The sequence below is a fragment of the Rhagoletis zephyria genome, unplaced genomic scaffold, assembly GCF_001687245.7.
Source record: "Rhagoletis zephyria isolate East Lansing unplaced genomic scaffold, Rhagoletis_zephyria_1.1 Rzeph_scaffold_07656, whole genome shotgun sequence".
NCBI classification, from domain to species: domain Eukaryota; kingdom Metazoa; phylum Arthropoda; class Insecta; order Diptera; family Tephritidae; genus Rhagoletis; species Rhagoletis zephyria.
Genome location: NW_016164738.1, coordinates 3772 through 30202, shown reverse-complemented (window position 1 = coordinate 30202; position 26431 = coordinate 3772). Strand labels below are relative to the sequence as shown.

At 42.2% G+C, this 26431-nt stretch overlaps 1 protein-coding gene across 1 annotated transcript; it reads left to right on the top strand.

Annotated features, from left to right (window-relative positions):
• Positions 1-10398: 10398 nt before the first annotated feature.
• uif (sushi, von Willebrand factor type A, EGF and pentraxin domain-containing protein uif) lies at positions 10399-26176 on the top strand (the record flags this gene model as incomplete). The annotated part of the gene is made up of 12 exons (XM_017630360.1): positions 10399-11881; positions 11941-12143; positions 12213-13703; positions 13768-15332; positions 15466-19219; positions 19297-19509; positions 19586-19748; positions 22673-22798; positions 23013-23105; positions 23503-24896; positions 25103-25213; positions 25284-26176. Coding segments are annotated over 12 exons (10628 nt in total), but the record flags the coding sequence as incomplete, so codon positions are not given.
• Between the last annotated feature and the right edge of the window lie 255 nt (positions 26177-26431).

Below are 26431 nucleotides of genomic sequence, written 5' to 3'. Positions count from 1 at the left end.
GCTGCCTTTGGAATTCAGGAAAATCTTTATTTCTGTCATCAAAGCTACACAGCACTTTACCTTGACTCAGCCATCTTACTGTAGAGTGGTGGAATATGTAACCGAATTCACTCCCAAATTCATCGAGCAAGACTTTGAATTGCCGATGCTTTAACGGTCATCCGCAAATCAAATCCGAAATACGAATGATCGTGCTCATAACATTGTCAAGGTTGAGTGTTTTCGCAATCAGATTTTCCTTCTTTTTCACTACGTTATATATATATATATATATCTTGCCCACGAGTACGAGTTTCCAAAGTCAGATTGACTAAAAGTGTCTTCTTAGCAGAAAAATCAGAAAGTATCACCCTGGTGAACACTAATAAGTGCGGAGAGTCTGAAACATCAGTCGACTCATCCATTTGTAATGAAAACCTAGTCACATTTCTTGAAATCGCTTTTTATTTGGCCATGAATATCGTTTGGTAGGTCATCAGATGACGACACTTGTTTTATTGCTGAGATTACGTTGTTTTTGTTTTGAAAATCCTGAAACAGAGATTGTGTCATGTCCAGCATAGAAAGATAAGAAGCGAATGAGTTCATGAAAATTCAAAAATAAAAGCTTACTTATGTACCAAAAAAGCTTCCAATTGTTAAACTTTTCAATTCCGTACAAAATATTCTGTTCATCTTCTTGTTTGCGGGCGCCTAAAATTTAGGTCGCGAGCTACCAGGCGCCAGACCCTTAGTTTGTAGGTGCATATTTTCTTTGCTCATTCCTACTAGAATCGTAGTTTTAAGTGTGGGTCTTCCGTGGTCTGGTTGACGAACGCACTCATGGCAGGGCTTCAATCAACGTTTATATTATTATTATAGGATTATTGCATCAAACATCTCGAGTGGTTGAACCAAAAATTAAAATTTTTTAATTCCTTTTCAGTCACTTAACGTTTTTATACTTGCTAAGTTATCAGTTAAAGTTAATGCCTTATAAAAACCAAAAGAATAGACAAAATAGCATAGATCAAAAGGAACGCTAACGAGTAGATGGTAGATAAGCATTTTTCGTACTTATTTGTTTGTGTGTGTATTTACATATGTATGTACATTAGGATGGTCCAAAATTAGTAAATTCAGAATTGTAATGCTCTCACCCCCTAGGATTGTTCTATACTGAAAAAAGTATACCCCTATTTTTTATTTTAAAATCAAAAAAATATTTAGAGGTCGCTCAAAGCGCTCAAAGCAAAGTTTTCGATGTATTTTTATATGGGGGAAAAAAAACTTTTCGTAGAAATGGTATAGAATTCTTGAAAATCAATATTTTTCGATCGGAAAACTCTGGTTCTCTTCAGGAGACTTAAAATAGTAATACCCAATTATTTATTTAACCATTTTTTAATATTAACGATTTTTTATTTGTCACCCCATTGCATTTTTTGGGGTTTTTGTGGGTTTTTGGCGGACCTATAAATTATAGATGCGATAAAAAATGGTTAAATAAAAAATTGCGTGTTATTATTGCGAATCTTTGGCAGATGAAAAGAGTTTTCCGATAGAAAAATATTGGTTTTTTGAAATTCTATACCATTTCTACGAAGAGTTTTTTCTCCAAATAAAATACATGGAAAACTTTGGGTGCTTCGAGCGACCGCTAAATATTTTTTGATTTCAAAATAAAAAAAATAAGGGTATATTTTTTTCGGTATAGAACAATCCTAGGGAATGAGAGCATACAAGTTCCGACTTTACTTTCTGACATGCATTTTTGGACCACCCTAATGCACATATGTTTGACAAAGGCATCTCTTGTTCTAACTCATTAACTATTTACCTCACCGCTGTCTATTTGTTCTCAACCTTTACCTCAGCGCTTAGTGCAACTCACTTTTTATGGACAGCTTCTTCAATCTCCCCCCCAAAAAAAAAACAACAAACAACTAAAAGAGAAGAGCGTTAACCTATTTAAATCTTATTGACCATTGAGTTCAATGACAGGTTGCATGAAATTCAATGAATAACATGTAAGAAACTCATGGCACATAGGAAAAAAGAAGTTGAAAAGAATCGAAAATTCAATTCAATTAAATGAACAAAAAATAAAATAAATGAATTAAAAAAAAAAATTTAATTGGCAGAAATTGAAAGCCACTCATTCTTAAGTCAAAACTCTTTTGTTCGTCGCCACCGTGTCGCTAGCAGGTATGTACATCGGATNGTCAAAACTCTTTTGTTCGTCGCCACCGTGTCGCTAGCAGGTATGTACATCGGATACTGAAATTGAATGCTTGAGCTATTAATTTTGTCTACAATTACCTTTTTTACTTTCTCAAGTTGGCTGCTGCGTGCGGGTATGCTGTTTAACGACATTCATACATACATACATACATGGATAAATACATACATACGAGTATGTGCATAGGAAAAAAAAAACGTTTTGAAGTGATTGATTGTCTTTTTTTGTTTTTTTGTTTTTTTGTGATAAAAAAGGTAGGGTTTTTTCAGATGAGTTGCTTTCTTACAACTCATCTTATCAAAGAAAATGTGTGTAAGATTTTTAAGGCACATTTTTTTTACGAAATAGTATAGCTAATAGAATAATAAATAGTAAGCAAAGAAATCACTTAATCACTGCATCTAACCATTCTTGAATAACATAAACTTTGGTCAATGCTTTTTGGGCTTCGTGAGCAGCGCGCAACACAAAAGGGGCTGGACATGATCTATTTACTTGAAGTAAAAGGGGTCCTTAGACTAAGAGAATCAAATCTATGGAAGCACACCAATTACGGGCGCGCAGCGGTCTTGAATGTAATTAATAGTGGACGGCGTAACGGTATCAAGGCCAAGGTAGATGGCAAAACTGATTACTATCCAATCTGGAGGATAGAAAAAGGAGTCGGCTCGTGTTTAAATACCAAGAACCTGCATCAGACGAAGGTCTTTGCCATTGCAAACTAGTAGAGATCGGATCGTCACTGTATGAGGCTTCAAGGTAGCAAAGTCGGAAGTAGTTCTGAAATATCGTGCAAAACAAGGCACGAAACGGCAAGAAATGGCTCGCGAATGCAAATTAGCGGCGCCGATAACTACCAACTACCACCAGTTTATGATCTAAAGGATGGTGCAAGAATACAGCACAGCCGTAACTTATGACTTACGGATCAGCCGATACTGTGAGCTCTCAATATCCTTATGCCCAAGACTCAATAGGAGTCGTACTGAAGAATAATTTACGCTAAAAAAATCTGCATTAAGGACTCCATCGATAGCGTTTTTACTATGCTGCCTCTGCAGAAGTTATCAGGATATGGAAGAAGAGGAATCGATTCACCATTTCCTATGCCAATGCCCAGCTCTCCAGACAAGCGTTTCAAGCATTTGGGAGCACGATTTTTCTATAGTTTAGGGGAAGTCAAGATATCAGAGCTGCGCAAATTCATCCGGAAGAGTCGGTTTTTTAACAAACAACAGACTGACAATTTGGAATAACTTCGGTTAGGACTATGTGCCTACTCCTGGTATTCATAGAGGGCTTTCACAATGGGCAAGTCTGCCTGCGAGTGGAAGTGCGAGTAATTAGTACGCGTCGTCCTAACCCAGCCTGACCATGAAAAGAAAGTCTCTCCAATTTCGAAATTTTGTATAAGAGATTTTATTTTTCAACCCAAAGTTTTAGTACTTTTAAGTTATCTAATTTTAAGTGCTAATGCGTGCCACTTCAACCAACCGACCCTTCTGGCCACCCGCTTAAGTGCAACGTAATTTTCAACGCGCCAGAAAGCGAAATTTGTTGTGAATTTTTAGGTTTTTTCTTACCTTTTTTGTTGCTTATTAACACATATTTACAAAAACAATTAACTGCCTAGTGCTACATACATATGTACCAACCATTTGATTTTGTAAGATTCATTTGCTTGTAAACAATTACCGCTGCTGCTTAGCCAAGTATTTGTCTGTAAATTATCTTTTTTAACATTTTTTTTTAAGTGTCGTGTGAATATTTCAGTTTTCTTCACGAAAAAATTTCTACCTGAGCGAAAGTCACAGCTGCCATGCAATTTGTACAAGTATTTGTAGAAAATTATCACAAAAAAAAAAAAAAACAGTTGCAATTTGAGTAGCTGGTTCTAAAGCGTTAAGCGTTGCATTTTGAAATATGTAGAAATGGAAATGGGCTAAAGAATTTGTGACATGTGAATCTATAGAGTTTGGAATTTTTGCGCTGCATCTGAGAATTGATCATCGATTATTGACTTTAAGTGGAAATATGTTTTAAAAAATGTGTTTCAATTCGAAAGTTGAAGTAGTACCAAACACTCGAGTTCGTAAAAAAGCGAATTAAGTCTAACCCGATTGTGGCATTAAATTCTGATTTACCGTCATTCGAAATCATGAGATTTTTACCGTAAAAAATTACTTCGGGAGGAAACTACTTGTGCTTGATTTAATTTTAAATCGTGAATTTTGCAGATCATTCAAGTGTGCGGTGTTAGTCATAGAGAGCTTTTATTTTATTCCAGCCATATGAAAATTGTACACAAAGCTTCACAGGTCAACCGCGCTCGGCAAGTTTTTTTCTGTCGCAGCTTTAACTACTGCCGTGGATGATTTGACGGTTTTTATACCAGTAAACCAGTGTTGGCCAGAGAGATTTTTTATTTTGTATTCCCGCTTGTAAAATATACAAAAAGCTTAAAAAGCTCTGCACGTGTGCTCAACTTTGCTCAAGCGATTTCTGCTTGAGTTTCGAGTAGTAGGAGTTCATCTGTAAAATTGTACCACAAATTAGAGGGGAAGATCGGCGAAGCACTTAGCAAAAAAATAAGCACCAAAATGTTATTATTAATTTTACTAGTGAAAGATTTTTACGTTTCCCTGATTTTGCTGTCTTGTGTGAGAATATTTCATACATGCGCTCATTTGTCCGAAGCAATGAAAAACAGCTCTATCTGATTTTAGACAACAATCAAGACTATGCATATCCGGCGGGAGAAGCTTCCTCAAGCTTTTTATGAACTTTATATGGACATGCATAGAGTAAAAGCTCGATAATCCATATGAGTACACAATAAAGTGACGATCAGGGATACCAAATTTGTATAAAGCTTTAAAAAGCTTCTCCCGTGGGATATGTTTTGATCGTTAATGAGAAATGAGAGGTTTTATGTCAGTGACGAGAAGAGAAACAGCTTTCACGTTCTTCAGAACTTCCTCTCTGTAAGCGTCTACATCAAAAACGTGAACAGAGGGCTTTTATCGTTTGCGCATTTATACCATCGATGGGCAGATGGAGCTTTTACTCTGCATGCGCCTATACAAAATGTATAGAAGGCTTAAAAGAGCTTTGCCCGCGGGCAAGGCAGTGCCCATCAGTGATCTATACAAAACTTATACAAAGCTTTACATACATACATATATGAAAACTTATAAAAAGCTTTAAACAGTTTATATACAGCCAATGCTATAGCCATTACCGGTTTATATAAATCAGCGACAACTAGAGACTGATTTTACTGTGCGTGCATATATCTATCTAAAGCAGCTATGTCAACAACGTGCAGAGGGTTATGTTATAATTTGCGCATCTAATATATACAAACTTTCCTGAAAGCTTAGAAAAGCTTTTACTCATTACGCTTTTGTACGCAACTTTCAGAAAGCTTTAAAAAAACTTATACGCGAACACGGATGTGACTTTCACCGGTCTATATAGAGAGAGCTTTTATTCAGCGTGCATACAAAATTGCCGACCGACTCTAAAGAAAGCTTTAAAAAGCTTCGCTCGCGGAATAATTTTTGATCATAACTGATATAAGCTTATATAAGCTTAGAAAAGTTCCACATGCCGGCGTCGCTCTTTTAAAGCTTGCAAAAGTTTTGCGTGCGCGCCAACTTTTGAGTGTCACTTTTAGAGATGGCTTTAGAGAAGTGTGGGCTAGTGGAAGCTTTTACCTTGCGCCCACCTAAATAATCATGTACGCATGCAGGGGCCAATTCTGTCTCAAGGCGGCAAACATCAAAACACTGGACGTGTGAGAAGCTTTTTTTAAGCTAGCTATGGGTTAAAAGTTCTCTCTACGTATGTGGTACAAAGCTCTCGCTTTGATGGCTACAAAAAAAAAATAAAATTATCCAATTGATATTATTTCTCTCGCTTCCCATCTCGTTTAATCCATCTTATTTGAGAGGTTTTGCAGCTCCTGTTATATCTCCGGACTTTGTAGGATTACAGAAGGCTAACCCTGATCCTACACCACGCGAAAACTTGTCTGTAACTTCAAAATAATAAAGCGTTTTCATATCGCTTTCGGTTGAATACTAATTTTGTTGTTTATCTGGTTTAAAAAGCACCGGCTTCGACGTACAATAATAAAGGACCTTGCTTGGGAATATTATCTTTTTTGTCAATTAAAGAGTCTTTACTTGAATGTTAAATTCTCTGCCGCCTGTATGAAATATGCAATCCGGACAAGGCGCCCTTACTATTTATACCCGTTTCACTTCATACGTCCCTCTGTGATGGCAAATCTACTGAGCACGTCTGACCTGTGAGCTCAAATACAAGAAATCTATACATACATACATACATACATACATACATTAATAGATGCTTAAGTATATCTGTATTTTGATTGTATATGTACATACATATTTATATGCATTTTTGAACCTCTTTGTATTTATGTATGCACGTGTATGCAACACACTTAATACCTATGGACAGTTGCTTGTTGTGGTTGCAGCTGTGCAGATTTATGTAAGTAAATATGTACGCCTGCATGCGTTTTTGAATGCTTTTGTGGCATTTAAGCTATTCCAACAAATGCAACAACACCAACAAGGAGGCCAGCCATAAAGTTAAAAACCTTCGATCCTTATTGTTGTTGCCTTAGGGAATGTTTTATGATATTTCGACAGTGTACATTAAATTCAAAAAATTCCAGTCGACGAAACCTGTTGGCCACGTACGCAGAGGTGTGGCAATTGTCAATTGTGTCTTGTATCAAAATATGTTTGTGTGCACGAAAATGCTTGCGGTTGCAAGCTTTTGTAGTCGCATAGATACTCTTTGTCATATTTAAACCCACATACATGTGTACATATGTATGTATGTATGTATGTATGCACTATCTTGCATGCTGTTTTTCGTTGCATGTGCAATTATTTTGGCACAACTTGTTTGTTTTGAAGAATTCTTTAAACATAATACATACATACAGAGGGAGGTTTCTTAGGTGTTACGAACACGCTACGTTACGAAAGCAGACTAAAATCCGGTTTATGGATATTTTCCCTTCGCGATTGGAGGAGGAGAAGCTCGGCCAAACACTAACATATGTGTAAGCGACAGGGCTGTAAAAAATTACAATCCAATTGGATTGCAATCGCATATTTTACGTAATATTGCAATCTGGTTTAATTGCAATTAACATAGATTGCTTATATTTTGATTGAAAAAATTTAAATTTGCAATTATTTAGAAGAAATTTATTGCAATAAGTTTTTGATTGCAATTAATTTTTGATTACAATCATTAATTGCATAAAAATTGCTAACTGCAATCTATCTAAATGACATTTATTTTGATGAATAATTGGAAGTACGATGGCGAGGCACACAAGCCCTCAGTGGGTTAACGCATCGCATTAGCAGCGCAAAGTGAACCCCCCCGCTACTTCAGAATTTGACTTAAGAATGCCCTATCTCAGAGTTCGGTTCAGAAACGCCCTATCTCAACTGCCGATGTAAAAATGGCCTATCTCAGCACATTTTCAATATATTTTCGTTTGAGATAGGTCGCTTTTGAACCGATTTCTGAGATAGGGCGTTTTCAACCTAATTATGAGATAGGGGGGTTTTCAATAAAATTCTGAAATAGGGCGTTCTTCAATCAAATTCTAAAGTAGGTCGCTCTTGAAAAGTTTTCTGAGATAGGGCGTCTTCGAACTGACTGCCCTATTGCAGGTCACGAGAATGAATACGAATCTTAAGCAGCTGAATAAGTGGCTCTGTACGTTTCATGGTATGTCTTAGCTGAGCCGGTAATATTTCATCTCTTTCTGGCAATTTAAGGATCTTTATTTTAAATAAAGCCCAACTGATTTTCCGGTCACTTATCACTTCGGTGATAAGCTGTGGTGTAACTTCTACTTAAAGGAATAAATAAAACTTGATTTTCAAAGGGATTTATTGAGTAAAACTGTAGAGATTTGATGAAAATTATTGAAATTTTGAACTTTGCGTAACTCACTTTTGATAGTCTAAAATTTCAATATTAATCCCCAATAAAAAAAATAGAGCCAGCTTAATATTTATGCATATACATTAGACTGCAGCACCAAAACAAGTTGCGGTTTTTCCGACGGGATTACAAAATCTATTATATTTTAAGACTGCCATCAAAATGTTTCGGGAAAATATTTAGATTTACGTGAGCTGGACCGGTTTGAAAATACCTCTAAAAATGGAGTTTTTTATGAATAAAAATATTTTTTTTTTAGAAAAATCCTCTCAGATGACAAAACAGTTTAAGCTGAAAAATTCGACATAAAAATATTTAAAAATCTATTTCAACGGAATTATAATAATGAGATTTTTGGTAAGTTTTTCTTAAANTAAGACTGCCATCAAAATGTTTCGGGAAAATATTTAGATTTACGTGAGCTTGACCGGTTTGAAAATACCTCTAAAAATGGAGTTTTTTATGAACAAAAATAGTTTTTTTTTTTTGAGAAAAATCCTCTCAGATGACGAAACAGTTTAAGCTGAAAAATTCTACATAAAAATATTTAAAAATCTATTTCAACGGAATTATAATAATGAGATTTTTGGTAAGTTTTTCTTAAACCAGTCTTTGAAAAGACTCATTATTATGACTCCGTTGAATTTTTTTTTTAAATTTTTTATTAAAATTTTTTAAGCTTAAACTGTTTTATCGTCTGAGGTAATTTTTTCAAAAAATACTATAACTATTTTGATTAATAAAACACTAAATTTTTGAAGGTTGAAATCGGTCCAGCGCAAGTAAATCTTAACATTTTGGCGGAAGTCTTAAAATATAATAGATTTCATAATTCCAGTGGAAAAGCAGTACCGATTTTTATTTTATTTTTTTTTTGTAATGGGAAGTGAATCAGTCTAATATACATATACATATGTACGTGCATTCACCTACCACNACCAGTCTTTGAAAAGACTCATTATTATGACTCCGTTGAATTTTTTTTTTTTTAATTTTTTATTCAAATTTTTTAAGCTTAAACTGTTTTATCGTCTGAGGTAATTTTTTCAAAAAATACTATAACTATTTTGATTAATAAAACACAAAATTTTTGAAGGTTGAAATCGGTCCAGCGCAAGTAAATCTTAACATTTTGCCGGAAGTCTTAAAATATAATAGATTTCATAATTCCAGTGGAAAAGCAGTACCGATTTTTTTTTTTTTTTTGTATGGGAAGTGAATCAGTCTAATATACATATACATATGTACGTGCATTCACCTACCATCTTTCGATACACGAATAACATTCAAAAAAATCTGAAAGTGAAAAATACGCCACCGCCTACTTCTCCTAACTGAAGTCAGCAGCATCGAACTTGCAGAACACCATTCGAACTAGATTTCGCGAGTTTTATTCCCACATACAAAAGAAAAAAAGAAACAAATAAAAAATAACCGCAGCAAAGCAAACCAAAATATCACATACAAAATAAAAATACGAAATGTGTAATAAAAATGGCTGTGGAGCTGACTCTATGGCCTTCGCTGTACTATTTCCGCGCTATTGCTACTGCTGATATTATCAATGGCGTTTAATGGCGGCTTTGTTATTCTTAAATACCATAAAATGGCATACCATAGAGCTGGCGGTTGTAAGTGGCACAAGATCAAGCTACATATACATATGTACACATATGTATTTTTATTGCCACTTCTCATCTCAAAAGTATACCAGTTGCCATTGATTTGGAAATGAAAGTTTCCATTACTGACATTTCTTTGTTGTCGCCTGCGTTTGGTTGGCAGACTAAAATTAGGCCAAAATTATGATGGAATTTTTAGAAGCGCAAGATGCGCGGCAAAGAATCTCAAAGAAAATAGAAAGTTGTCTGATGACAAGTTAACTGCGTGATTTTTTTCGCTGATTTCCGTTTTTCTTTTCTGTTTTTTTTTTTGCAAACAAATGTGCAAATTNTCAAAGAAAATAGAAAGTTGTCTGATGACAAGTTAACTGCGTGATTTTTTGCGCTGATTTCCGTTTTTCTTTTCTTTTTTTTTTTGCAAACAAAAATTAGCGCTCGTGTGGCCAAAATTCCGCATGTGCAAATTGATGCATCAATAGTTCCGCAAATGTGTTAAATTCTGAAAAAAAAATAAAATTCACTACCAGTCAACTTACACTTTCTAAGCACTTTTTCACTTTTATCATTTTATCTCTCTTCTCGCTTCTCCCCAACGCAGATATGGTGCCGAACTGGTGGCAATCGACACGTACGCGGAGAACAATGACACGCTCGCTATTGCGCGCAGCAATGATCCCAACCGTCGTGCCTCCGACAAGTACTGGCTCGGTCTGGCATCGCTGGATGATCTGCGCACCAACACGCTGGAGTCTGCCTCGGGCGCACTCATCTCCCAATATTCGGGCTTTTGGTCGCTCAATCAACCCGATCCCATGTCCGGTGAGTGTGTAGCCGCCACCTTCGCCTCGCGCATGCAGTCTTGGAATTTGGATACCTGCGAAAGTTTACTGCCCTTTATGTGTCGCGCACCCGCCTGTCCGCAGAACTCCATACACTGCTCGAATGGCTTGTGCGTGAATCAGGCGTTCAAGTGTGATGGCGCTGACGATTGTGGTGATGGTTCGGATGAGTTGGACTGCCCGGCGCAGTGTCACTATCATATGCAATCGGGCGGTGATGTCATTGAGACACCCAATTATCCGCACAAATATGGCGCGATGAGCAAGTGTAAGTGGACGTTGGAGGGCCCGTTGGGCAGCAATATCATACTACAGTTTCAGGATTTCGAAACGGAGAAGACTTTCGATACGGTGCAAGTGTTGGTCGGTGGTCGCACCGAGGATAAGTCAGTGTCGCTGGCGACGCTGAGCGGTAAGCTGGATTTGACTATGCAACCATTTGTGTCTGCGTCCAATTTCATGATCGTGAAATTCACTACTGATGGCAGCGTGGAGCGTAAAGGTTTTCGCGCCACTTGGAAAACGGAAGCAAAAAATTGTGGCGGCGTGTTAAAGGCGAATCTGCAGCGTCAAACTTTGACCAGCCCCAATTATCCCAAGCAATATCCGGGCGGTTTGGAGTGTCTGTACATAATTAAGGCACAACCGGGACGCATTATTTCTATCGAAGTGGATGACTTGGATGTGGCTGAAGGTCGTGATATGCTGCTGATACGTGATGGTGAATCACCGATGAGTCGACCCATTGCACGCTTAACCGGCAACGCTAATGACAACGAGAAGGTTATTATTTCCACTGGCAGCTCGTTGTATTTGTACTTCAAATCTAGTCTGGGTGAGTCTGGCAAGGGCTTCAGCTTGCGGTACATACAAGGTTGCAAGGCCACGATTACGGAACGCAATGGCACTGTCACCTCGCCGGCTTACGGACTGGAGGACTATCCGAAGAATCAGGAATGTTACTTCACCATACGCAATCCGAGCGCTTCACCACTGTCGCTGAAATTCGACAAGTTCATGGTGCACAAGAGCGATTTCGTGCAAGTCTATGATGGCTCATCCACTGCAGGTCTGCGTTTGCACTCAGGTGACGGCTTCACTGGCACCGTGGCGCCCAAACTTACCTTGACCGCTTCGTCAGGGGAGATGCTAATTAAGTTCACCTCGGATGCGCTGCACAATGCGGCGGGGTACGTAGTGAAAACTCCCCTTTTAAGTTTGCCTATATTTTCATATTTTCTGTTTGCAGTTGGTCTGCGACATTCTCGGCTGACTGCCCTGAGTTGAAGCCAGGTATTGGCGCTTTGGCGTCGAGCCGCGATACAGCTTTCGGCACTGTGGTGAAGTTCACTTGCCCGATTGGACAAGAGTTTTCCACCGGCAAGAATAAAATCGTCACCGAGTGTATGAAGGGTGGCAACTGGAGTGTCTCTTACATACCAAAATGTCAAGGTAAGTCCTTAACTTTGCTGTCGCCTTGCAGGCTCGCTCTAATAAAAACTTTTTTTTTACTACCCACAGAGGTCTACTGCGGTCCCGTGCCACAAATTGACAACGGTTTCTCGATCGGCTCATCGAATGTGACGTATCGCGGCGTTGCGATGTATCAATGCTATGCTGGTTTCGCTTTTGCCTCGGGCGCACCTATCGAAAAGATTTCCTGCTTGCCCGATGGCCGTTGGGAGCGCACACCTACTTGCATGGCTTCTCAGTGCTCACCACTGCCTGAAGTACCGCACGCCAATGTGACGTTGCTCAATGGCGGAGGGCGCAGCTATGGCACCATCGTTCAATACGAATGTGAATCGGGTTACGAACGCACTGGTCACCCTGTATTGATATGCATGTCGAACGGCACTTGGAGCGGTGATGTGCCACGCTGTACGCGCAAGCGTTGCTACGAGTATCCGGAAATCGACAACGGATTTGTCGTAGACGCAGCACGTCCGTATTACTATGGTGACGATGCACGCGTGCAGTGCTACAAGGGATACAAGCTGATCGGCAGCAATATTATACGCTGCAATTCGGAGCAAATCTTTGAGAATCCACCAACTTGTGAGGACATCAACGAGTGCACGTCCACACAATGCGATTTGGCGACTACAGAATGCATGAACACGAATGGTTCGTTCCACTGTCAGTGTCGCGGCGGTTTCGCGCCGACGCCTGAGTGTCGTCCAGTCGGCGATTTGGGCTTGGCTAATGGTGGCGTACCCGATGACAGCATAATGACTTCTTCCAGCGAGGAAGGTTACACAAAGGGCTTGGTGCGTCTCAACTCTGCCGGCTGGTGCGGTGCGCTTGTAGAACCGGGCGCCAATTGGATTTTGATCGACCTTAAAGCGCCAGCTATTCTACGTGGCTTCCGTACAATGTCCGTGCAACGCTTCGACGGTAATGTGGCCTTCACCTCGGCCGTACGTCTACAATACACCGACGATCTGACTGATGTGTTTAAGGACTATACAAATCCCGATGGCACAGCTGTGGAATTCCGCATATTAGAGCCCACTCTGTCCATTTTGAATCTACCGATGCCGATTGAGGCGCGTTACATACGCTTCCGCATTCAGGACTACGTGGGTGCGCCTTGCATACGCATGGAATTGATGGGCTGTACGCGTTTGGACTGTGTGGATATCAATGAATGCGCGAAGAATAATGGCGGCTGTGATCAGAAATGCGTTAACGCACCCGGCAGCTATGCTTGTTCTTGCAATACAGGTTATCAGCTCTTCACAGGCAATGGCACGGCTGGATTTAGCATTGAACGGTCAGAGACGGGTGAACGCGATGGCGATAGCTATCAGCGCAATAAGACCTGCGTGCCGCTCATGTGCCCTCCGCTCCTAGAGCCAGAGAATGGCAAGCTGTTGACCGACAAGAATGATCATCATTTTGGTGATATTGTGCGCTTCCAATGCAATTTCGGCTATATTATGTCCGGCAGCGCGGCTGTACTTTGTCTCTCGAACGGGCAGTGGAATGCCACTGTGCCCGAGTGTAGTTGTAAGTTACAGATCGTATACTTTTCATCTAATGATTACTAAAAAAATACTCCTATACTTTCCAGACGCCAAATGTGTATCGTTGCCCGATGACAAACTCGAGGGTCTTTCTGTTGAGCGTCCAGATCCAGAGTCGGTGTTACTACCATTCCGCGATAATGTGACCATCACTTGTAGTTCCGCAGGCCGGAAGCTGCGTAACACTGCCACCTCCGGGTTCCGTCAATGTGTGTATGACCCCAAGCCTGGGTTGCCTGATTATTGGCTGTCCGGTTCGCAGCCTTCTTGTCCACGTATCGACTGCTATCAGCCAATGCCAACACCTGGCGCTGAGTATGGTCAATTCGTGGACACGCGCTTCCAGAGTTCTTTCTTCTTCGGTTGCCAAAATACTTTCAAGTTGGCCGGTCAAACGTCTCGTCATGATAATGTTGTGCGTTGCCAGTCCGATGGCATCTGGGACTTTGGTGATTTGCGCTGTGAGGGTCCTGTTTGCGAAGATCCTGGTCGCCCTAGCGATGGCCGTCAAATATCGCGCAGTTACGAGCAGGGCTCGGAGGTATACTTCGGTTGCAATCGCCCCGGTTACATACTGATTAATCCACGTCCGATTACCTGCATACGCGAGCCTGAGTGCAGAGTTATCAAGCCACTGGGTGTGACCTCGGGCAAGATACCCGATTCTGCTATTAATGCGACTTCCGAGCGTCCAAACTACGAAGCGAAGAATATACGCTTGAACTCGGCAACTGGCTGGTGTGGCAAGCAGGAGGCTTTCACCTACGTGAGCGTAGATTTGGGACAGATACACCGCGTCAAGGCGATTTTGGTGAAAGGTGTTGTCACCAATGACATTGTGGGTCGCCCCACCGAGATACGTTTCTTCTACAAGCAAGCCGAGAATGAAAATTATGTCGTCTACTTCCCCAATTTCAATCTAACTATGCGCGATCCCGGCAACTATGGTGAGCTGGCGATGATCACATTGCCTAAGTATGTGCAGGCACGTTTCGTTATTTTGGGTATCGTCAGCTATATGGATAATGCTTGCTTGAAATTCGAGCTCATGGGTTGCGAAGAGCCAAAGAAGGAGCCACTATTAGGCTACGACTATGGCTATTCGCCTTGCGTGGACAACGAGCCGCCTATCTTCCAGAATTGCCCACAACAACCGATTATTGTGCGTCGCGACGAGAACGGCGCTGTGCTGCCAGTCAACTTCACCGAACCCTCAGCCGTTGACAATTCCGGCTCCATTGCACGTCTCGAAGTTAAGCCGCAAAACTTTAAAACACCGTCGTATGTGTTCAAGGATACCGTTGTGAAATATGTTGCCTTCGATTATGACGGCAACGTTGCCATTTGTGAGATTAACATCACCGTGCCAGATGTCACACCACCACTGCTGCAGTGCCCACAGAGTTATGTCATTGAACTGGTCGATCGGCAAGATAGCTACAACGTCAACTTTAACGATACACGCAAACGCATTAAGACCTCCGATGACTCTGGTGATGTGCGCATCACATATACGCCAGAACGCGCTCTCATACCGATCGGCGCCTATGAGAATGTCACTGTTACCGCCATCGATAAATTCAATAATCGTGCCTTCTGCCACTTCCAAGTGNTCCGATGACTCTGGTGATGTGCGCATCACATATACGCCAGAACGCGCTCTTATACCGATCGGCGCCTATGAGAATGTCACTGTTACCGCCATCGATAAATTCAATAATCGTGCCTTCTGCCACTTCCAAGTATCAGTGCAAGCTTCGCCGTGCGTGGATTGGGAGCTACAACCACCCGCAAACGGTGTGATCAACTGCCTGCCTGGTGATCGCGGTATTGAGTGCATTGCCACCTGCAAACCCGGTTTTCGCTTCACCGATGGCGAGCCCTTGAAGTCATTTTCCTGCGAGACCTCGCGTCTATGGAAACCCACCTCTGTGGTTCCCGATTGTGTATCGGAGAATACCGAACAAGCCGATTACCAAGTCACTGCCACCGTCACCTATCGCGCCAATGGCGCTGTTGCGCAGGCCTGCCTCGGCCAATACCAGGAAATGTTGTCGCAGCACTACGCTGGTTTGAATCAGCTGCTGTCGCAACGTTGCTCAGCCGTTAATGTGAACATGAATGTCTCCTTCATTAAATCAGTACCCAGCTTGATGGAGGAAAATGTGGTTAAGATGGATTTCATACTCTCGATTTTACCCGCAGTTAGACAACCACAACTCTACGAACTCTGCGGCTCCACGCTTAATCTAATATTCGACTTGAGTGTGCCCTATGCTAGCGCCGTTATCGATTCTCTCCTGAACATCTCCAATATTGGCAACCAATGTCCGCCACTACGCGCGCTAAAGAGTAACATATCGCGCGGTTTCACTTGTAGCATCGGCGAAGTGTTGAATATGGACACCAGTGACGTGCCACGTTGTCTTCATTGTCCGGCGGGCACATATGTGATCACTGGCCAAAGTGTTTGCACGAACTGCCCACGCGGCTACTATCAGAATCGCGATCGTCAAGGCACCTGCATGCGTTGTCCAGCTGGCACTTACACGAAGGAAGAAGGCTCCAAGGCTCTCAGTGACTGCATACCCGTCTGCGGCTATGGCACATACTCGCCGACTGGTCTAGTGCCCTGCTTAGAGTGTCCACGTAGCTCTTACACCGCCGAACCGCCAAATGGTGGCTTCAAGGATTGCACGGCTTGCGCGCAAAATACATTTACTTTCCAGCCGGCAGCTTCCACAAAAGATTTGTGTCGTCAAAAATGTCCAGCCGGCTTCTACTCCTACACCGGTTTGGCACCCTGCTCGCCCTGCCCTGCGAACTACTACCAGAGCGCGATCGGCGCACAGACTTGCAATGAGTGCCCGACAAATATGCGCACAGATGGTCCGGGCGCTAAAGGACGTGAGGAATGCAAACCTGTGGTTTGCGGCGAGGGCGCTTGCTTGCATGGCGGTTTGTGCGTACCGATGGGTCATGGCGTGCAGTGCTTCTGCCCAGCTGGTTTCTCGGGCAGACGTTGTGAGATTGACATCGACGAATGCGCTTCACAACCTTGTTACAATGGCGGTTCCTGTACCGATCTGCCACAAGGCTATCGCTGCGAATGCCCGGCCGGTTACTCGGGCATAAATTGTCAAGAGGAAGTGAGCGATTGCAGCAATGATACCTGCCCAGCACGCGCTATGTGCAAGAATGAACCAGGCTATAAGAACTTTACCTGCTTGTGTCGCAGCGGCTATACTGGCGCGGACTGTGATGTGACCATCGATCCCTGCACCGCAAATGGAAACCCGTGTGGCAATGGCGCAAGTTGTTTGGCCTTACAACAGGGCCGTTACAAGTGTGACTGCCTTCCCGGGTGGGAAGGCATACATTGCGAGCAGAATATCAACGACTGCGCAGAGAACCCATGTCTATTGGGGGCGAATTGTACAGATCTGGTGAATGACTTCCAATGCTCTTGCCCGCCTGGCTTTACCGGCAAACGCTGCGAGGAGAAGATCGACTTATGCCTGTCAGAGCCTTGTAAACATGGCACCTGCGTGGACCGCCTCTTTGATCACGAGTGTGTTTGTCATCCGGGTTGGAGCGGTGATGCTTGCGACAAAAACATTGATGACTGCGCCGACAGTCCGTGCGCCAATGAAGGCGTCTGCGTGGACTTAGTGAACGGCTATAGCTGCTCATGCGAGCCCGGCTACACCGGAAAAAACTGTCAGCATACAATTGATGACTGCGAATCGAGCCCATGTCAGAATGGCGCAACATGCGTGGATCAATTAGATGGCTTTACTTGTAAGTGCCGCCCTGGCTTTGTTGGACTCAGCTGCGAAGCCGAAATCGACGAGTGCCTGAGTGATCCTTGCAACCCTGTGGGTACTGAACGTTGTCTAGATTTGGATAATAAATTTGAATGCGTGTGTCGCGAAGGCTTCACAGGCGCCTTCTGTGAAACGGATATTGATGACTGTGAGTCCAATCCTTGCTTGAATGGTGGTCAATGTCGCGATCGTGTTGGCGGCTTTGAGTGCAGTTGCAATGAGGGTTGGCGCGGTGTGCGCTGTGAACGTCAGATCACTTCCTGTGGAGGACAGTCACCTTGTCAAAATGATGCTAACTGCATTGACCTTTTCCTGGACTACTTCTGTGTGTGCCCCAGTGGCACGGATGGCAAAAATTGTGAAACAGCGCCTGAGCGTTGCATCGGTAATCCCTGTATGCATGGCGGTAAGTGCCAAGATTATGGGTCTGGCTTAAATTGCACATGTCCAGCCGATTTCTCTGGTATTGGCTGTCAGTACGAATTCGACGCTTGCGATGCGCATGTGTGCCAGAATGGCGCTACCTGCATTGACTACGGCAACGGCTACTCCTGCGCTTGCCCAACGGGCTATACAGGCAAAAACTGTGAAGAAGATATCGTCGACTGCAAGGACAACTCGTGCCCGCCGGGCGCCACATGCATTGATCTGACGAATGGCTTCTACTGTCAGTGCGCCTTCAATATGACCGGCGATGACTGCCGCAAGACGATACAAGTCGATTACGATTTATACTTCTCCGATCCTTTGCGTTCCACCGCCGCTCAGGTGGTGCCATTCTACACCGGCGAATCCAACAGTTTGACCATCGCTATGTGGGTGCAATTTGCGCAAAAGGATGATACTGGCATCTTCTTTACGCTCTACGGCGTGCAATCAGCGCATATAGCCAACAATCGTCGGCTGCTGTTGCAAGCGCATTCGAGTGGCGTGCAGGTTTCCATCTTCGAAGATCTACCCGATGCTTTCCTCTCCTTCGGTGAATACACATCGGTCAATGATGGCCAATGGCATCATGTAGCCATACTGTGGGATGGCGTGAGCGGGCAGCTGCAGCTGATTACCGAGGGGCTTATCGCCAGCAAAATGGAATACGGTGGTGGGCGCGCTATGCCCGAATACGCGTGGGCTGTACTGGGACGTCCGCAGCCGGATGATACTAAACATTCGGCCTCCTATGCCGAATCCGGTTTCCAGGGAACAATCACAAAAACACAAGTGTGGGGACGAGCGCTGGATATTACTTCGGAAATACAGAAACAAGTGCGTGATTGCCGCTCCGAGCCAGTGTTGTACCACGGACTCATACTAAACTGGGCCGGATATGAGGTGACATTAGGTGGCGTCGAACGTACGGTGCCATCAATGTGTGGACAACGCAAATGTCCCAACGGCTATCAGGGACCGAACTGCCAGCAGTTGGTTGTGGACAAAGAGCCGCCAGTTGTGGAACATTGCCCTGGTGATCTGTGGGTGATTGCCAAGAATGGTTCGGCGGTGGTGACATGGGATGAACCACACTTTAGCGACAATATTGGCGTAACAAAAATTATGGAACGCAATGGTCACCGTCCGGGCACTACACTGCTTTGGGGCTCCTACGACATAACCTATGTGGCTTCTGATGCGGCAGGCAACACGGCTCAATGCAGTTTCAAGGTGTCACTGTTGAGTGAGTATTCAGTAGTCCGAAAGACGCTGTTGTCTCGAAATCTATAAATAACAATCTTCCTTCTTCCTTCTTCATAGCTGACTTCTGTCCACCTTTGGCAGATCCAGTAGGTGGTGTGCAAGTCTGCAAAGACTGGGGTGCTGGCGGTCAATTTAAGGTTTGTGAGATCTCCTGTAATCCTGGCCTACGTTTCTCTGAGGAAGTGCCTGATTTCTATACGTGCGGTGCCGAAGGTTTCTGGCGTCCCACGCGTGAACCATCCATGCCGCTTGTTTATCCATCGTGCTCACGTAAGCTCTTGAAGTTGTGTTTCGCTTTTGGTTCTATATTTATTCGGTACATATTTGTTTAACTTTTTTCGCGTAGCTGCTAAGCCGGCGCAACGTGTCTTCCGTATCAAGATGCTTTTCCCATCGGATGTGCTCTGTAACAAGGCTGGTCAAGGTGTATTGCGCCAGAAGGTGACGAATTCCGTGAACGCACTCAATCGCGACTGGAACTTCTGCTCTTACTCGGTGGAGGGCACACGGTTAGTAGAATATTTGTTTGGGAGTAGTTAATTTATATAGAGGAGATTTTATGGCGCATATGTATCTGTTCCAAGTTACTAAGAGATGAGCCAGATATTTCAAAGAGGGGGAAAGCCAGTATTCGAGATAGGTTTTTACGAATTTAATGTCGTTTTAAAGGTGTTTGGAATGTAAAAGCTTTTACACTGACCTTTCGCACTCCATAACATTGCATTATCCTACTAAGCTTTTTTATATATCTATGTTAGATCTCAGCTAGTGGATGAATGTAGGAGAGAGCTGGCCTTTATTTCTGATCAATACGAAATTACCCTAATATGGGTCCCGGGACATAGGGGCATCTCCGGAAACGAGGCAGCGGACGAACTAGCTAGGAGCGGCTCCGCACTGGATGTGTACCACGCGGTGGACATGGGCGCCCCGCTCAGGGAGATTAAGACCAAAATTACCTGAAATTTATTATTCGAAGGCCAAGCAGAGATGGAACTGCACAGGATCCTACAGTATTGCCCGGCAGTTCTGGGTGACCTACGACCCACTCAAAACCAAATCTCTCTTAGGAATGAGCAAAACAAATGCCTACAAACTTACTGCAGTGTGCACAGGGCACTGGTCCGTTGTGGTACATGCCGAAAGGATAGGACTGCCCTTCAATAGGTTCTGTCGCAGCTGCGATGACCCGGGCTCAAAAGAGACAGTCGAACGCTTGCTGTGCGAGTGTCCAGCCCTCGCAAGGATGAGGCTAAAGACGCTCGGCAAACCATTCCTGCAGAATATTTCAGAGTGCAGCTGCCTCTCTCTGTATGACGTACTGCAATTTATTAAAGCCGCCAAATGGCTGTAGGTTGCACGAGTTGTGGAATCAAAATGGCAAACTTGCTAATTGCTTGTCACCGGAGTGACAATCCACTTAAACCAACCAACCAAGCTTTTTTATAAAAACGCATCAATTCTCTCTGGTCGTAAAAGCTCTAAGCACACGCTCTGAGTCTAGTTAATCGAAATTTTCAAGAGTGAAAGCTTTCTTTTAACCCGAAATTAAAAAAAAAAATTGTATATCCAATAGGGATATTCAAATAAGATGAACTTTTTAGTAATAACGCTTTTACTTTTGACTCGTATCATTGCTAACTTTCTTTTGGAGCTTCTAGATAAATAATATTCAAACTCTTAAAAACTTTCAAAAAGTTTAGGTGAAAGTTGAAATGTCGTACAGAGAAGCTTTCATGCCTAGAGCCTTTAAATTAAAAACTTTCGTATATCTTTCTAGTGGTTTTAATTACGAAAACGAATTTAGTTTCAGCAAATATGTAACAAATTTAGCAAAATAATTGGTTTAAATCTAAAAAAAACGCAGCTTTTCAGTAAAAAATTTTTAGTTGACTGTATGTACTTTGATTTAATTTAAGGCTGGATATTATGAATCGCTAGGTCTAGATCGAAGTTTTACATAATAAACAAATGTAGCAGGACTGATTCAAGCCTTCAAAGTTTATTTCGAAAACTTGAATGCAGCTTAGAAAAGGTTTCAAGCTTTTATTTATCTTTCAAGTGGTTTTAGATACGAAAATTAGTAAATTTCAAACAACTTAAACTCGATTTGGTTAATTACTTAGCTTAAAGCTTACAGATAAAGTTTTTCTATACTCACCTAACTTAAAAACCATTATGGTGATAGGTGGAGGCAGCTTTTACTCTGCACAGGTTAATAGAAAATGTACAGAGAGCTAAAAAAGCAATGCCCGCGGGCAAGTTGATGTCCATCACCGCATTATGTTTTAATTGAAAGCTTATATGGCGCTTAGAAAAGCTTTGTACAATATTTATAAAAATTCTGTGAATTTTAACAAATCGACCCCAACCGCAAAAAGACGTAAGAGCCATTTTTTGCGAAAATGTATTTTTTGATGCAGAATAACTCCTAGAGTTTATATCGGTGGTGGGCACCGGCCTGCCCGCGGGCAAAGTTCATTCAAGCTATGCATACATTTAGTATATAAAGCTTGACAGAGCTTTGCCTACGGGCAAGAGGATGACCGCCACCGATCTAGATACATTTCTGCGTCAAAATGAAAATTTCGAAAAAAAAAATGTTGCTCAAGGTTTTTTGGTGGTTAGGCTCGAAATTTCTGCAAAATTTTAAACTTTTTAATCAGTTTAAATGGAAAACGGTTTTTTTATTTTCTGTCAATTTTCATATAAGATTCAAAAAATAAAAAAAAATTTGCTTTCGTGAAATTTGCTGTAAAATTTAATGGACTAAAAAATTGCTTACGCAGAATGTTTCTAAGAAATCTAATCAAAAAGTTCAAAATTTTGATGAAGCTTTTTTGAATTTTGTTAGATAACGAGCTTCCTTTTTATAAAAAAAAATAATAAACATTAAATACACGGAGAGGAATTAGTCAAAGAATGCTCTCTTCCCTATTTATGTTTTCGTCACTGTATTTAGGCTCCCTTTAAAAAGCTCTGATTTATCTTTTAAGTAATTCAAAGGTACGACGAGTGATTGATAATAATGACAGATAATCTAATACGGAACTGGGAAATTCATTGGTTTCAAACTATACTATGCGGTTGGACTCTGAGTTCCACTTGGCCTTTCCATTGTGAACGTGGGTGCCGAGTGGCAACACCACTGCCACGGTGAGACTCTCCGCTCCACTCTCAGTCCCACACAGACAAATTGGAGAGGTATGCGACGCGATTTAGCGGATCTATTTTGCCCCTCGTACCCACATTTATTAAGAATATTCTCTTTGAGAATCCTAGCCCCAGCTTTTTAGTTAGTAGCGGTGTTTCTTGCGGCTTCTAGCTTTCATTGACCATTAACCCTGATTAACTTGTTTTATGGGGCCCGATTCAGCAGTTTACTTTTTTATTTCGTTTTAAAGCTAATTCGTTTCTTTCTTTTTCCGCACAGCGAATGCAAGGATATCAAGATCGATGTCAAATGTGATCATTATCGTGCTGCTCAAAGTCAACGCGTCAGTCGCCAGGTGAAAGATGGTGGTGTGTATGTGATGGAAGCAGAGATTCCAGTGCTCAAGTGAGTATAAAAACACGAGTAACTATTTATATTAAGGAATTTTGCTAAAACCGTATACTTACGGTTTGTATACATAAGTAAGTATGTATAATTTTCCATGTAATCGGTGTGTTTATATATCTGTATGTATTTCTATATGTGCGTCTCTATGTGCCATTATTTTTTTGTCTATGTGTTTTATGTGTAACCAACCTAATCACTGATTTACCTATAGCGAAAGCGATGAGGTCGATACGCGCGGTCGGCAAGGACGCCAACAAGCTGGCGGCGATACCTATATGCTGGAGATACTCTTCCCAGCAGTGAAGTATGTTCAAGTTGAATTTCAAATTCAAAGCTCAATTTGCAGTTGCTTAAATAGGCGCACCTTTGCTTGCTAACCTGGCTGGACGCAGGCGCTTCACTCACAAATCATGCGATATTCTTTTGCTATTTTTTTGGTGGCTTGCAGCTCTTCTGATTTTTGAGTTTTGAGTTTTTCATTTTATATTCGGTTGGTGGCTGGTTTTATGCGGAAAATACGTTTAACATTAATGCTAACCAAACACCCTGTTGTCACCATGCAATCTACCTCCGCATTACTCACTAAAACTAAACTCACCCGCTGTGCTCACAAGAACCAAACCAAATAATGCTTAGCTACCCATATTTGCTCTCATTTGCATACAAATATAATGGCTAATTTAACTTTTTCACATTCACAGCGACCCGGTCATTCACTCGACCACAGGCGAACGTTCGACAGTTAAAAATCTCTTGGAGAAACTCATTCTGGAAGATGATCAATTTGCTGTGCAGGAAATTCTACCCAACACTGTGCCTGATCCCGCCTCACTCGAACTGGGCTCGGAATATGCCTGCCCTGTCGGTCAGGTCGTCATGATACCCGACTGCGTGCCATGTGCCATCGGCACCTATTACGATACGGCCAACCAGACTTGTGTCGCCTGTGAACGCGGCACTTATCAGTCGGAAGCCGGTCAGCTGCAGTGCAGCAAGTGTCCGGTAATTGCTGGCCGTCCAGGTGTTACTGCCGGCCCGGGCGCACGCTCTGCCGCCGACTGCAAGGAACGCTGTCCTGCTGGCAAATACTTCGACTCGGACACGGGGCTGTGCCGCTCCTGCGGTCATGGCTTCTATCAACCCAACGAAGGCTCCTTCGGCTGCGAGCTCTGCGGGCTCGGCCAGACTACACGCTCCAGTGAGGCTACCTCGCGCAAAGAATGTCGCGATGAATGCAGCTCTGGTCAACAACTCGGCGTCGATGGTCGTTGCGAACCCTGCCCACGCGGCACGTATCGCACACAAGGTGTACAACCTTCATGCGTTGGCTGTCCGCTGGGCCGCACAACACCAAAAGTGGGCGCCAACTCAGTTGAGGAGTGCACGCTGCCAGTGTGCTCACCCGGCACATACCTCAATGGCACACTCAATATGTGCGTGGAATGCCGCAAGGGCTACTACCAGTCCGAATCGCAGCAGACGTCATGCATACAATGTCCGCCAAATCATAGCACCAAGATCACAGGCGCCACCGCGAAGTCGGAGTGCACCAATCCCTGCGAACACATTGCTGAAGGTCGTCCACATTGCGATCCAAATGCCTATTGTATATTGGTGCCTGAAACGTCGGACTTCCAGTGCGAATGCAAGCCTGGCTTCAATGGTACCGGCATGGAGTGCATTGACATGTGCGATGGTTATTGTGAGAATTCTGGAACTTGCGTCAAGGATTTGAAGGGCACACAATCTTGTCGCTGCATTGGCTCGTTCACGGGACCACATTGCGCTGAGCGCTCAGAGTTTGCTTATATAGCGGGTGGTATTGCGGGTGCGGTAATCTTTATCATTGTAATTGTGCTGCTCATTTGGATGATTTGTGTGCGTTCGACGAAGCGTCGCGATCCGAAGAAAATGCTGACACCGGCCATCGATCAGACTGGCTCACAGGTGAACTTCTACTATGGCGCACACACTCCATATGCGGAGTCTATTGCGCCGTCGCATCACAGCACTTATGCGCACTACTACGATGACGAGGAGGATGGCTGGGAGATGCCGAACTTCTACAATGAGGCGTACATTAAGGATGGTGGTGGTGAGTAGCGATTGCTTTCGCTGTGAAATTTCTTGTATTCATGTTATATTATGCTAGGTTGTGTAATGCTATATTTTGTTATGCTATGTTAATGTTATGTTCGGTCATGTTAAGTTACGTTATGCTATGCTATGTTTTGCCATGTTAAGTTATGTTATGTTATGCTATGTTACGTTGTATGATCGCCTCATTTCTCTGCATAACAGGTCTTCATGGCGGTAAAATGAGTACATTGGCGAGATCGAATGCCTCGCTTTATGGCACTAAAGAAGACTTATACGATCGACTGAAACGACATGCGTACACAGGCAAAAAAGGTAAAAAGACACTACTGCACGAAGCACTACACTGAATGAAAGCTATAATATCACGATTTATCATTTACAGAAAAGAGCGACAGTGACAGTGAAGTCCAATAAGCGCTACACAGCAGCAGCACAAACACACACACATGCGCACATCTAATAGTAGCCCAACAATGGGAAGCAATAAAATTGTGGTCATAAAACTAACGAATCAGCGTCACTTAGTAAACTTAACGAAGTTGATACATTGTATTTAAATGCGAAATAGTTTTTAGCTTAGTCGTTCAAATTTAGAAGTGAAGGGAAATAGTGGTCGAGCAGTTAAGAGTTGAGTGGTAAAGGGGAAGGAACAAAATGCGAAATCACTGCCTTCGGTTATGAAAATCTACGATGTTTTTAAATACTCATTATAAAACAGCACAAAATATTTTTGAAAAAAAGCAAACCAAAACTTAACCATGAAGAAAGCTTTATATTGAATTGTTGTAATTGAAATTGTTTAAATTTTTAATAATTTTAAAAAACACTGCATTTTTTCTTGAAGCACCTAAAAGTATGCTAAACACATTTATTAATTTGCATATGCGTTGTATAATAATACAAATTTTTTGTTTTCACTTAAGCTTTTTAACTACAGATTACAATATTTAATGTGAAGCTTTTAAAGCTGCGTTAATTAAATTACAACAATACGACGAAATAGAAGTAAAAGGAAAACAAGACCATGCGTATTCTATTAAGCTGCAAAAGAGCTTTGGAAAGCCCGAAAGTTGAAAAAAGCTCGAGAGTTGTGAAGCTTTTACCGAGTTTTTAGCATTTTTCGGGTAACGCATCTTTCGGCTTTTTTGAGCTCAAACACAAACACCAATAACTTGCAGAAAGCTTGAAAGTCTCCCTGCTTTTACCAAGTTGTCAAAATTTGTCGAGTTTGAAATTTTACGGTTATTTTCAAGTTTAAGTGAATATCCTCACAAACAGTAATAATTTAAATTTTAAATGTAAATTAGTTATTAAGAATAAAAAAAAACAAATTTTCATTTAGCTTGTACTTAGCAAAAAAAAAAACTGTATGTATAAACACCTGGAATAGTAGCGTCCCTTAAATTCAGCGTTAATTTGTATAATTAATCATAAACAATTAATAATAATTAAGTATTATTTACTTATTATGCTAAGCGCACTTAACGAATTGTCAACGTGATGAACAAAATGAACAAAAATGAAATAGCA